General features: G+C 41.9%; 2 protein-coding genes across 2 annotated transcripts; both read left to right on the top strand.

Annotated features, from left to right (window-relative positions):
* The first annotated feature begins 5,859 nt into the window (after positions 1-5,859).
* LOC143109363 (uncharacterized) lies at positions 5,860-9,593 on the top strand. Its single transcript, XM_076272076.1, has 6 exons — positions 5,860-6,184; positions 6,296-6,622; positions 8,030-8,320; positions 8,444-8,563; positions 8,730-8,931; positions 9,235-9,593. The coding sequence occupies exons 1-5, from the start codon at positions 5,878-5,880 to the stop codon at positions 8,927-8,929; spliced, it is 1,245 nt and encodes a 414-aa protein (XP_076128191.1). The 5' UTR covers positions 5,860-5,877; the 3' UTR covers positions 8,930-8,931; positions 9,235-9,593.
* A 1,059-nt stretch (positions 9,594-10,652) lies between these two features.
* LOC143109680 (uncharacterized) lies at positions 10,653-14,201 on the top strand. Its single transcript, XM_076272479.1, has 5 exons — positions 10,653-10,721; positions 10,962-11,288; positions 12,077-12,382; positions 12,681-12,854; positions 13,692-14,201. Exons 1-5 carry the CDS (start codon positions 10,664-10,666, stop codon positions 13,727-13,729), a joined length of 903 nt encoding a protein of 300 aa, XP_076128594.1. The 5' UTR covers positions 10,653-10,663; the 3' UTR covers positions 13,730-14,201.
* Positions 14,202-14,230: the final 29 nt, after the last annotated feature.

The raw sequence follows: 14,230 nt of genomic DNA, 5'->3' as shown, positions 1-14,230 counted from the left end.
GTTTATGAACTGTAAGCCCGTAATCATCAAAATTCAAACAAAAAAGGCTTGAAATAGTTTACTTTATATGTCATGAATATAGTCAACATATTCACTTTTTAATTAAATTAGGGGGTAAAAAATTACTTTTTCACAATATTCTAATTTTTTAAGACCCACCTGTAAGTCCAGGAGCATACTGACAGGGGGCACTGTGGTGCAGCTGGCTATAGAGCATACGTATCAACCTGAGTCTAGGTGCCCACAGGGATTTGTTTGTGTCCAAGGATGGTCCAAGGGGTCAAAGGTCAGCTGGTCTTGAGATCAGTGTACTGTAGGTGGGTGACATGAGATAGAAAGATTTTAACATATTATGTGTTAGTATGTATATAATATATTTATATTAGGCTATATATAATATAATATAATATAATTTATCTTTAACTAACTCTATGAATATTACAAAACATGAATTGAGACACATCATGCACATACCCACTATAAGGCAGGCATGTATTATGCACTATGCCATAGCCCCCCTACACCACCTTGCTTGGTGGATTTCATTAATGTTCGGGTCAAAAACCTTCTGAACTGATCTGTGCACTGCAGACATGTCTATTTTGGGGCTGAGGTGTGAGAAAGCATCTGCAATGTAGAAGGTGTCAGACCAGAACCGCATGAGGACATTTAGTTAACAGAAACTCTACCACTAACTCTATAGGTGAGAGGTGCACTGAAACCACAGCCCCATATTGAGCATATGCGTTATCACAGTGTGGTACCTGGGACATGAATGAGGCTTGTTAATGTTTAAATGATTAATACATTGCAGGGGTGGTAGGTTTTGTAAGGGTTTGCAGTACATTACATCTGACGACTGTGCCAACAAGGATGATAACCAGAGGAGATACTTAAGATGTGCATGTCAGACAAGAAGCATCATGCAGTCTGAACAGCATGGAGAGGGTCACTAACGATGATGCACTTGAGGAAGTGCTGTGTGTGTGTGTGTGTGTGTGTGTGTGTGTGTGTGTGTGTGTGTGAGATGGGCATTGGACAGATAAATCGTCGTAACACCCTATGTGAGGCTCATAGCAGAGACACACCAGCTCAGAGATCAGAGGAAATGGCAAAGCTGCACAACCCAGTGGGACTACTGCTGACTGTGCTGCTGCTACTGCAAGGTGAGACCATGAGAGCTACAACTGTTGAGAGGATGTTACAAGTATTTAAGATGGTTGACATAAAATAATATGCCTGCAAACAGCTGATGTCATTACCCTTGATTTAATATTTTTCATTCCTATTCTCATCCCTTCGCAGGTACCAGAGGAGACTTCACCTCTGTGTTTTCCAGTGCAGGAGGAGCTGTCACTCTGCCATGTAATAATGTGGTGACCTTATTCGCACGCTGTTCATCAACTATATGGGCCTACAACAAGAATAAGGTTACTGTGGAGGAAGTCGTACTTGGAAGGGTCCGACCAGGGATCAACCGCAGATCTGAAAGACTGAGTCTGCTTCGTAACTGCTCTCTCCACATCACGGACGTCACCATTGAGGATACTGGACTCTACATCTGTCAGCAGTATGCAAAAGGCAATAAAATCAGAGAGGCTGCACAAGTCTTCCTCTCAGTTATTCACAGTAAGTGGGGTCACTCATGACGCTGAAAAAATCTGTTTTTGTCCTTAAGCCAAACCCCCTTATTGGGGTCCCAGTAGTGATTTTTGACATGGTATATCACTCTAAGAGTTAGAAATAGCATTGCATTTTGGATAGCTTTTTGTGTTTTATTACCATGTTATTCCTATATTATGTCTATGCATGAATATATTACAGATGAATAGGCTGCAAATATTAACTAATATATGTCCCCACAAAACTTGCACAGCTGATTCTTTATATTACGTCAAATAAGACATTTATGTCGTACATTTTTGTGTGTTTTATAGTTACTAAGAAAGAGTCAGGCAGTGAGGTGACCCTGGACTGCCACCTGCATACCCATAAAAACTTTCAGAGTTTAGATTATAACACAAACACAACTCTGAGCTGGGTGGACGAGGCAGGCCTTGACCTGCAGAACTTCGACGACCTCCAGGTCAGACGAAAATCCCCCTTGCACACCACACTGACTGGGAAGCTCAGGGCTCTTACTCCAAGGACTTGGACATGCCAGCTGACTTCAGGAGGACAGGTTCAGACCTCTGCCACCTACACCATTGATGAACCAGGTCAGTGATTATTTCTCAGATGTTCCCCTGACATTATACTACAAATATACTGCTCTCCACAATTGTTAAAACACATTTTTTGAAACCTTCCACCCTTTTCTCCATTCTCAAACTACATTCACAGAATGTCTGACAGTTCTTGCAAAATAAAACACTTGCCTCAAAAGTTTTACTTGTTCTCAGAGCCAAACAGTGTTAGAGTACCGATCCAGTGGATGATTGAACCGTTCCCTTAATTTTTTGAGCAGTATACTTGTACAGGCAACATTGGACATCATTTTCTCAAATGTAAACGTAAGCAATCACACCTCAAACATAGACTGAATCAACACACTCATGGCTTGGCATGCACCAAGTGTGCACTGGGTGGTTAGCTTAGAGTGGCAGTTTGAGTGACAGTGAAGTTTATTGTCCAAAAGGAAGAAGCATGCTAGCAGGCTAACTTCAGTAACAACAATTTAGCACTCTATCAATAGCCTGGAAAATTCAGACCCTGATAATCTAGAAAGATTAAGGGTCTGGCAAAGAGCAATGTAATGGTCCTCGAGGGGCGGCAACAAGCATGCATTTAAAAATCTCACTGCACGCAATTGGATAACACTAGATCATGTTTACTCTGAATGATTTCGGACTTCAACGCAATCGGATAACACTACGACCAATGTGTACTGTCCTCCAACGTTGCAGCGCTGTCTTCATCAGTTTAGCTGGTTCCCCGGAATGCAAGGGGAAAAAGTAACGTGCATCATTGCTCTTTGCCAGAGACTGTCTCGCAGAGACAATTCCATTGTGCTCTCGCGAGAACTCTGGATTTCCAGGGTACTCTATCAAGGCATCGAAAGCAAAACAGTGAAGCAGGAGCCTCACTAACCACCACCAATGTGTAGCTGCCACAGTGCTCACCACATACAGCTTGAGATTAAAAAACAGGGAACGTATGAATGAGCCAATGAAACTGGGGGGGGGGGGGGCAGATCAAATAAGCAGGGAACCAATGCTAAATTGTCCTAAACAAATGCTATCTATGTATGGTATGAAATCCAGCACAGATTTCACTCTTCTTACACCTTTGCAGTGAAACGAGCACGAACCACAGTGGTGATGAGAAGACCAGCACCATCAACACTTTCATCAGCAGCAGCAGCACCATCACCACCGGAGGCAACAACAGTAGCAGCACCACCACCAGGAGCCACCACGGCCCCAGTGTGTGTGTGTGTGTTTTCCATAGAGATCCCCATCAGACTCAGCATCTTCTCCATGGTGCTGATTGTACCTGTTCTCATTGGAACAGTTCATTTAGTGAGGAGAAGGAAGCAGACAAGTAGAGGTGAGAGTGACACACACACACACACACACACACATACACATACACACTCACACACACGCCATGTTGCTGACCGATGGTTTGAGTGACCTACATGTTATATTTCAGATGTACATATTGTCAGATTCAGCTTCAGTGGTTTGTTCATAATAATGTAATAATATTATTCATAATGTTTGTCATTTCACAGAGGCGTCCCCAGCCATTGAGCTGCAGGTGCTGAATTAACATGGAGCTCTCAGGATGACATCCCTGTTACACTCTCTCCAGATCCAGATCCAGGATATTCCTGCTACATGCTTCATGTGTATCCATCCATCAGGTGAGAGATCTGCCCTGGACAAAGCTGCCCCTCTCCTGATTCCCCAGGGTGCTGATGGATCCATCTGCTTCCTCATCATGCAAGTTCAGACTGTATTGATCTGATCTGTGTTCTTACTAGTTTGTACAGTGGAGTTTAGTTATATGTTTATACTTATACTTATGTTTACCATTTCTGTTGTAAGTGCATGTTGTGTGTGATGTCTGTATGCTACTGAGACCCTTGAATTTCCCCTTGGGGATCAATAAAGTATATATCTATCTATCTACTGAATGTTTGTTCTATACAAGTTTATACTGATCTGATCTCTGTTTGTACTACTTTAACTGTGCTCGTGACCACTGCTGTGTGTGTGTGTGTGCGCTACCCCAGAATAGGTAAAATGCAGAGGACACATTTTCTATAGGACAATTAAAGTATATTGACATTATCATCTTTGGTTAAATACTAACTGAAATCAGGCATTTGTCAGCAGCCACCGTGAACACCTGAGCTTTGTTGAGTTGTTTCAGAAGTTCCTGTGAAACTCTGCTTGGGTGCGATACCTCACCTGGCCTCTAGTTGCTGGAAGGCAGCCTTCTGACTGATGGAGTTTACATGCAAAACCAAAGTTGCAATTTGTTGTACTATTTGGCTACTGTGTATTATTGTGGGGTGTTTTTGAGGGTGTTTTTTTTCCTGTTTTTTTATGTATGACCTATGAAGAACTACACACTTTTTAAATTAAACTGAATTCATTAATTTTTGCTGCATGTGTCTCTTTTGTATTTTGCTATAATGTAGTACCACATGTACACAAGTAGAATAGTTGGAACTACTTGCAGGACCATTTTTTTTAAATATATATCTTTTGGTGCTTTTTATGTCTTTAATGTGATAGGATAGTTAAGAATGACAAGAAGCAAATGGGAGAGAGAGTCATGGTGGGATCCAGAAAGGACCACTGGGCAGAAATCAAACCCGGGTCACCAGCGTACAGTATAGGTGCCCCAGCCAGTTGCACCATGGCTAGATTTATGCCCTCAGGATCATTATTTAACGTGGTTAGATTTCTCCCATGGGTGGCTTTATTCTCATGGCAGATTGGCAGTGTCTACATGACATGGGCAGACACAGGACACATTTTCATGTGCCAGCATTTGTGTTTGTGTGTATGCAAAAGCTGTTTTGCATGATTTCTTATACTTTTTAACAAACTTTATGAATTATAAAAAAAACACAGACACATGCATACACTCACTAACACACACTCAAAGTCATGCTTTATGTTTACACACTATGCCACAGGCCTTGCTTGGCTGTTTGATGGTTTCATTATTGTTCAGGTCAAAAACATGCTGAGCTGACCGGTGCGCAGCAGACATATTGGGGCTGAGGCGTGAGAATGCATCTGCAGTGTAGAAGGTGTCAGACCACAACAGCATGAGGACATGTTGTTTAAATTTAGTTCCTAACAGAAACTCGACCACTAACGTAGATCAGAGGTGCACTGAGACCACAGCTCCATATTGCCCATATACGCTTTATCACAGCACGGTACATGAGCACATGGGACAGGACCGATACACGGAGATGTAATGTTCTTGCAGGGTTTGCAGTACATTACATCTAAAGTCTGTGCCAACAAGGAGTATAAACACAGTCACTGATTCAGAGGATACTCCTACGCACACTAGGACTATATGTAGACTTAAATAGTCCTTAAAAAGCCCCATTATGTCTGTAACAAGACTCCATTTACTTGCATGTCAGACCAGGGCAAGAGTTATCATGTAGAGCAATCAGAACAGCACCAGGCGGATCACTAACTCTAACTGATGCACTAATGGGAAAAGAATACACAGAGCGGTCTATAGTGGTTGAGTTTCAGTGGTCAGGACGCAGCACTATGTCATCTTATCAGGAAGTGATGTATGTGTGACAGGCATTTTAATATACATTGCCACCTGTGTAAGGCTCAGAGCAGACATGTGCGTGTCAGACAAGAAGCATCGTGCAGTCAGAACAGCATGGAGAGGGTCCCTAACAATGATGCACTAATGGAAAAAAATAATACACAGAGCCCCCTAAATAGATACAGTGGTAAGTACGCAACACTATGCCATCTTTTGAGGAAGTGGCGTGTGTGTGTGTGTGTGTGTGTGTGTGTGTGTGTGTGTGTGTGTGTGTGTGTGACGGGCATTGGGCAGATAAATTGTCATAACACCCTGTGTGAGGCTCAGAGTAGACACACACCAGCCCAAAGATCAGAGGAAATGGCAAAGCTGCACAACCCAACAGTGGGACTACTGCTGACTGTGCTGCTGCTACTGCAAGGTGAGACCAGGACAGCTGAGAGGGCGTTACAAGTATTTAAGATGTCTCTAAACAGCCAATCTCATTACAAATGATTTAATATTTTTCATTCCTATTCTCATCCCTTCGCAGGTACCAGAGGAGACCTCATCTCTGTGTTCTCCAGTGCAGGAGGAGCTGTCACTCTGCCATGTAATAATGTGATGACCTTATTCCCACACTGTTCATCAACTACATGGATCTTCAGCAGTAATAGAAATGTTTCTACTGAAGAAGTCATCCACGGGAACATCAGACCAGAGAACACACACAGAGCTGAGAGACTGAGTCTGCTCTCTGACTGTTCTCTCCACATTACTGATGTCACCACTGAGGATGCTGGACTCTACAGCTGCCAGCAGTACCCAAATGGAACGAAACACAGAGAAGATGTTTTTGTCCTCCACTCAGTTCTTCAGAGTAAGTGTGATCATTGTTATTGTCTTCACAGTTAGTGTGATCACTGTTATTGTCAATGTCTTCACTGTTAGTGTGATGAGCCCTGAAGCTCTTGATATAGTGTTGCATGTATCCAATCACAAATATGGATGTATTTTAGGCTTGTTGACACAAGCCTTACTCAATATATGCCTACATGTTGGCTATACACACACCAGTCAGAAGAAGCAGATTGCTGGCTAGAATAAGTCGTAAATCTCTGATTTGCGGTGGTTGTGTAGTGGCTAAGGAGCTGAGCTATCTAAACATAGCCTACAGTGCTTGATGATCTTTTAGGTCCCCACCGTCGACTTCAAGGCAACACTGCCACAGTCAACTTCAAGGCACCTAACCCTAACCTTAACCCTAACCCTATCCATAACCCTTGACTAAGCCTAGTGCCTTCCAAGCAGCGCTGCCTTGAAGTCGATGGTGGCGGCCCAAAAGACCATAGATCGCATTGAGTAGCCTGAAAAGTTGTTGGTTAAAGCAGCACAAAAGAGTTTTTTGTACCTTAAAATAATGTTTCCAAAATTGTTTCCGTGGTTCGTCAACTCGTAACAGGGTGAACGGCACTTCTGCATTCGCTTCGCGGCCCTCTATCGGCTATAACCGCACTATGTAAGTTTGCCAGATCGGGTAGCAGATCTGTAGTTCGATGGAATGAGACATAAGAAACTACAAATTTGACTTGCATGATGTCTCAATACATCGTAGCCTACTTTCATAAAATCATGCAACATATTCTACCTTGTCTATGGACATCGTTATTTACAAAGCCGTTGGATTAAACAAATAGCGTGCGTGCGACAGAGGAAAAGTTCTTTGGTGTTGCTTTAATTTCCCAGCTTCCACCGTTGTGGCCTTGAGCAAGGCATTTAACCCTGAGTTGCTCTGGGGAGAATGGTAATATAATTGACATATGTAAGATGCTGTTTACATTTTCAGTGTTCAATGATCTGTGACACTAAAATAATTGCATTGTAAGTTACAAACTTTAATTTCTTAAAGCCGGTGGAAACAGTCAATAAAACATACATCAAAAGGAAGTCATAGAGGATGTTGCATATTCACCTGCGTCACCAACCTTTTACACTACTTCTTTTGATGAGCGCAGACCAACCTGAGTGTCATCTGCAATTTTTTATCAAACATATTTTTGATTAGAAGTAGATTATGCACTGTCTTTGGTGAGCAAGTAGATTATGCAGTCTTTGTTGAGCAAGTAGATCATGCAGTCTTTGGTGAGCAAGTAGATTATGCACAGGTCTTTATGTCTTTGGTGAGCAAGTAGATTATTAAAAGATAAATAAATATAAATGAATTGAATACATGGTTAAACATGTAAAGGTTTTAAGATGGTCTGTTTCATTTTCATTTGTGCTCTAGTTTTCCCAAGAGGGACAGAGAAAGGGGTGGGCAGTAAAGAGTCCCTCCACTGCCTCCTGCACATGTATTATGACTGTGAGACTTCAGTCTACAACAGAGAAGTCCATCTGAGCTGGGTGGATGAGGGAGGGGCTGAGCTGCAGAACACCAACAGGCTCCAGATCAGCAGAGACTCTCCCTGTTCCACCACACTGACTGTGCAGCTCAGAGATTCAAACCCTGTTCATACTCTGTGGACGTGGAGGTGCCAACTCACAGATAGAACTGCTAACAAAATTATTAGTGTACCAGGTCAGTGATTATTAGGTCTCAATGGTCTTTTGTATATACTGTACAACAAATACTACTGTATACAGCATTAATGATTTGTTTTCTTTTAACAAATGTAAACACAAACAAACACACCTGAAACAGAGAGTGAGTTAAGACACTCATACCCGGATAGCAAGAGGCTGGTGAACCACTGTCGGTCCACTGGGGGCAGATCTGGCGGTCCGCTGGCGTTTTGCTCATCGGTTCTCTGGGGGTCTGCTGGTGGGTTGCAGACAAATGGCCCAATATTTTTCCACTATTATTGGGCCAAGGCACTTAAGGGCCTGCCTCCCAGGGTGGAGAGTCTGGTGCGGGGTATAACTAAGAGGTTTTGGTGAGCAGGGATTAGGATTAAAGCATTTTTCTGTGCAATTCTGTGCATTCACAGTGACGAAAGGACCAACACCATCACCACTTCCATTAATAGCAGCAACAGAAACACCACCACCACCATCAGTAGCTGTCACATCTTCAGTGTATGCGTGTGCGTTTTCCATAGAGATTTTCATCAGACTCAGCATCTTCTTCATGGTGCTGATTGTACCTGGACTCATTGGAACTGTTCATTTAGTGAGGAGGAAGAAGTAGAGGTGAGAGTGACACACACACACACACACACACACACACCATGTTGCTGACCGATGGTTTGAGTGACCTACATGTTATTTGAGATGTACAATAGTGTCAGATTCAGCTTCAGTGGTTTTGTTCATATTAATGATGTAATAATATCATTCATAATGTTTCACAGAGGCTTCCCCAGCCATTGAGCTGCAGGTGCTGATTTAACTTGGTGCTCTCAGAAGGACGTCCCTGTTACACTCTCTCCAGATCCAGATCCAGTCGGATATTCCTGCTACATGCTTCATGTGTCATGTGTATTCATCCATCAGGTGAGAGATCTGCCCTGGACAAAGCTGCCCATCGCCTGATTCCAGGGTGCTGATGGATCCATCTGCTTCCTCATCATGCAAGTTCAGAATGTATTGATCTGATCTGTGTTTATAGTTTATTTGTGCCAGTGACCACTGACCACATGTTAAAGTGAAAATTGGTGCAATACCCCACCTGGCCTCTAGGTGCTGGAAGACAGACGTCTGACTGATGGACTTTACATGCAAAACCAAAGCTGTAATTCTTTGTACTATTACTGTGTATGATTTTGGGGCGTTTTTTGGGTTTGTTTTGTTTGTATATGTATGACCTTTGAGCAAGTAGGCACTTTTTTTACAATAAACTGAATTCAGTGGCATTTAACTGTATCTTTATTTAATCAAATTAGTTTTTTCCATATATTTCATTGATTTTAACTGACCCGCCCGCAAATGACCCGAATATCATTAAAATATTAATGATATGAGTCATTGTTATGACTCGTAACCGCGGGTGACCGCTCAATTTAGGGCGGACCGCGCAACACTGGTGTGTATACAAAAACTGTGTTGCATCATCATTTCTTTTACTTTTTGACAAACTCAGAATTATACAAAACACACAGACACATGCATGCACTCACATGAATACACATTCACAGTCTTACACACCATGCTTACACACTATGCCCCCCCCCCCCACCACCACCACCACTGTGGCTTGCTTGGTGGTTTCTTAACGTTCAGGTCAAAAACCTTCTGAACTGACCGGTTCTGCGAACGTGTCTATTTTGGGGCAGTGGCGTGAGAAAGCATCTGCAGTGTATGAGGTGTCAGACCCCAACAGCATGGACATGTTGTTTAGTACTTAACAGAAACTCTACCACTACATTTGTGACAGGTGAACTGAAACCGTACATCACCCCTGATTTATCACAACTGTAGAATTATAGCGGTTTGTGTTTAAATGATTGGAAGAGTGCAGTGACTTGAAAGGCTTGCAGTTCATTGCATCAACATGGCCAGTTAAACCAGCAATGTAAGACCAGCAGCACCAGCTAGAATGACCAGCTTGAGGTGGTATGACAAACAAAACAAGCTAAATTACCATTGTAAACTAGCTAGCTAACCAACTGAAGGTATGTTTTGCTGTTCTAGCTGGTCAACCAAGGTGGTTAAACAAGCTGGTTAACAAGCTGGTCAACCAGCAAACCACCTTAAGCTGGTCAGGCTGTTTTTTCAGCAGGGCTGTGTGAGAAAAGTCACAAACAGAGATGGAAAAACAAGAAAGAACAGAGCTCTCTAAATAATGATGGTGGCATGGACTTACAGGTGTCAGTGTAGCGTGTGTTACAACAGGAAGTGATGTAAGTGTGCCAGGCACATTTAGTATCTTCACCCCCTGTGTGAGGCTCAGAGCAGAGACACATCAGCTCAGAGATCAGAGGAAATGGCAAAGCTGCACAACCCAACAGTGGGACTACTGCTGACTGTGCTGTCACTGCAAGGTGAGACCAGGATCGCTACCAGTGTTGAGGGCGTGTTGCAAGTAAATAAATGTTCAAATGTTTAAGTGACTTAAAATAATATGCTTCTAAATAGTCGTTGTCATTGCCATTTATTCAGTTTAGTGCATTATCATCTTCATGTCCCATAATGTCTACAATGTGTGGTAATAAGAGTGTGTTTATAATGTAAGTTTTATTTAAGCTTCTTAAAATCTAATTTGACACATTTTCCCTTTACAGGTACCAGAGGAGACCTCCTATCTGTGTTCTCCAATGCAGGAGGGGCTGCCACTCTACCATGTAATAATGTACAGTTACATTACCCAAACTGTTCATCAACTACGTGGATCTTCAGCAGGAATGGAAATGTTTCTACTGAAGAAGTCGCCCACGGCAACATCAGACCAGACAACTCACACAGGTCTGAGAGACTGAGTGTGCTCTCTAACTGCTCTCTCTGCATTGCTGATGTCACCACTGAGGATGCTGGATTCTACACTTGCCGGCAGTATGCAAAGGGAAATAAAAGCAAAGATGACATGTTCATCTACCACTCAGTTCTTCACAGTAAGTCTGATTATTAATGACACTGAAGAGATCTGTCTTAATATTATGGCGTCTCATGTCCAAACACATACCAGTATAGGTTGTACTGTTTCAGGCTTGAAAAGGTTGAAAAAACCTTTACGACACAATACAATGCTAATGTCTGAAGTCTAAGTTAATTTAATAATGTGACAAAATCAATCTGCTAATTTAATACCAAGAGAAAGATCCTAAGATGAAACACTGGTCAATACTCCCACACACGATGGCTTTAGTAGAATTACACACACCACACGATGGCTTTAGTACATCAGCTCAGTACTCCCACACACCACACGATGGCTTTATTACATCAGCATAGTCACACACACCACACGATGGCTTTAGTACATCAGCTCAGTACTCCCACACACCACACGATGGCTTTAGTACATCAGCATAGTACTCCCACACAGCACACGATGGCTTGAGTACATCAGCTCAGTATTCACACACAGCCCTGCCCATTATTTAAATGAGACCCCTTTGTCTCTACACACACAGGGAAGGGAAAAGAAATTGTTGACTTTAGTACCCTCTCCAATTTAACGTGTCATAAACATTTATGGCATAACACTTCTGTCATTAAGTGTCATTCGGTTTTTGTCATAACAAGTTAGGGTTAGGTTTAGGGTTAGGGTTAGAGGTTAGGATTCATGTGTCATGACAGTGTCATGTGTTCATGACAGTGTCGTGTCACTCTTATGTCGATACTGTCAAGTAAAGTGTTACCAATCAAGATATTTATGTTTTGTTTTCATTTTTTGTAGTTACCTCAAGAGGGACTGACAGAGATGTTGGCAGTAAAGTGACCCTTCACTGTCTCCTGCACACACATTATGACTGTGAGACTGTAGTTTACAACAGAACTGTCCATCTGAGCTGGGTGGATGAGGAAGGGGTTGAGCTGCAGAACACCACCCACCTCCAGATCAGCAGAGAATCTCCCTGTTCCACCACACTGACTGTGCAGCTCAGAGATCCAAACTCCGTTCACACTCAATGGACGTGGACCTGCCTGCTGACTGCAGGAGGGCAGGTTCAGACTTCTGTTGATTACACCATCATTGCACGAGGTGAGTGATTATGTCTTAAATGTTCTCAAATGTAGTCCTGTCTCCTGTAGCCTACTATACAACAAATGGCACTGTAAACATTATGCATCAGTATCACAAATTGAGGCTCTGCACATGGCTTAGCATGCACCAATTGCACTGGGTGGGTAAATTCAGTTTAGAGTGGCAGTTTGATTTAAAGTTACAGTGTAGTTTTTTTAATGGGTCCTGACCTGTTCCAAGTAAAAGGTGAGCCTTAAAGCAGAAAATGTTGAGAACCGCTAGTCTAACAGATTTCACTTTTCTGAAACTTTTGTAGTGAAACCATTAAGAGCACAAGTGGTGACAAGAGGACCAGGAGCTGCCACAACCCCAGAGTGTGTGTTTTCCGTAGAGATCCCCATCAGACTCAGCATTTTCTTCATGGTGCTGATTGTACCTGGGCTCATTGGAACTGTTCATTTAATGAGGAGGAGGAAGCAAACAAGTAGAGGTGAGAGTGGCACACAAACACACAGGGTTGGGTAGTAATGGATTACATGTAATCTGGATTACAAGTCCGAAGCGCTCGGCCACAGCTGCCCCCAAAGTGTATTCGGTTTATACTGTAGTTACATTGTTGGGGATTACTTAATTACATTTTATCAGGCAAACAATGCAACGTTTTTATAATAGCCTAGCTAATGTTTTAATTTGACAAGCAGCCAATTCATTTGTCCACTAGATATCATTATCATCCAATTGCCTGTGTAGTTTCTTGACAAGAAAAAGGTTCAAACCAAAACCTAAGATGGAGGAGCCGTCGACGTTGACCAATAGACCGCGTTCGTAAAAAATGCATTCAGTACTTCAGTAGTTCAATATTGCCACAATTTGAATTAAATACAGTGGAAAATAAGATTGTGTATGTCTTGTGCAAGTTGTGTAAAAAGTAATCCTAAAGTAATCAGATTACGTTACATGTTTTGGCTAATCCAATTGATTATGTTACTGATTACAAAAATTGCCATGTAATCTGTAGTCAGTAATTACATTTCAAAGTAATCTGACTCAAACCTGCAAACACACACACACACACACACACACACTCACTCACACCATGAGGCTGACAGATGGGTTAACTTGATTTGAACAAATACCAGTTCATAAGTCACAAATTGACTGATATACTCTAAGTTTATATTGCTAGATTTAATAGAAGCCATCATTTGGTTTGAGTGACCTGCATATTATATTTTGATTATTATTTATATTATAAGTACTGTAAATGTAATAATGATGTAAATTATGTAAAACAATAATTGTATTGATAATTTCTGTCATTTCACAGAGGCATCCCCAGCCATTGAGCTGCAGGTGCTGAATTAACATGGTGCTCTCAGGATGACACACTCTCTCCAGACCCAGTCTATGGTATTCCTACATGCTTAATGTGTATTCCTTCATCAGGGGAGAAATCTGCCCTGGACAAGTCAAGTTACTTTTATATTACAGCGCATTTTTGTATGCACACAGTGCAAACCAAAGCTGCCCTTCTCCTAATTCTCCCAGTTGGCGATGGATCTATCTGCAGAATGTATTGATTTGATCTCTTTATTCTATGTAGTACTTATTGCTGCACTCACATGTCACACTGTCCTCATCACACTGTAGCTTGATAGTTCCCCTTGTTGCTTCGGATGAATACGTTAGCTAAATTACTGAATCTATGTATGTATATCCCTTGGGGATCAATAAAGTATCTATATCTGTATCTACATCTATCTGTATATATATTTATTGGTTTGTGTATGACCTATTAACAAGTACTTTTTGTAATAAACTGAATTTTTGCTGGTAAGTGATTTCTTATAATTTTGTATCACATGT

The sequence above is a fragment of the Alosa pseudoharengus genome, unplaced genomic scaffold, assembly GCF_046254945.1.
Source record: "Alosa pseudoharengus isolate Yale_2024_CS ecotype anadromous, Long Island Sound unplaced genomic scaffold, YU_APseudo_1.1 YU_APseudo_1.1_scf_7, whole genome shotgun sequence".
In the NCBI taxonomy this organism is placed as follows: Eukaryota; Metazoa; Chordata; class Actinopteri; order Clupeiformes; family Clupeidae; genus Alosa; species Alosa pseudoharengus.
The sequence above is the reverse complement of the archived record's forward strand: the minus strand, read 5'-3'. Positions and strand labels throughout refer to the sequence as shown.

What these genes read in the sequence shown, in the direction of transcription:
- LOC143109363 (XM_076272076.1), top strand. Translation starts at nt 5,878, where the DNA reads ATGGAGAGGGTCCCTAACAATGATGCACTAATGGAAAAAAATAATACA. An exon ending in CCTCCACTCAGTTCTTCAGA is followed by an intron (nt 6,623 to 8,029) that starts GTAAGTGTGATC and finishes TTTGTGCTCTAG; the next exon opens with TTTTCCCAAGAGGGACAGAG. An exon ending in CAAAATTATTAGTGTACCAG is followed by an intron (nt 8,321 to 8,443) that starts GTCAGTGATTAT and finishes CACCTGAAACAG; the next exon opens with AGAGTGAGTTAAGACACTCA.
- LOC143109680 (XM_076272479.1), top strand. Translation starts at nt 10,664, where the DNA reads ATGGCAAAGCTGCACAACCCAACAGTGGGACTACTGCTGACTGTGCTG. An exon ending in GACTGTGCTGTCACTGCAAG is followed by an intron (nt 10,722 to 10,961) that starts GTGAGACCAGGA and finishes TTCCCTTTACAG; the next exon opens with GTACCAGAGGAGACCTCCTA. An exon ending in CTACCACTCAGTTCTTCACA is followed by an intron (nt 11,289 to 12,076) that starts GTAAGTCTGATT and finishes CATTTTTTGTAG; the next exon opens with TTACCTCAAGAGGGACTGAC.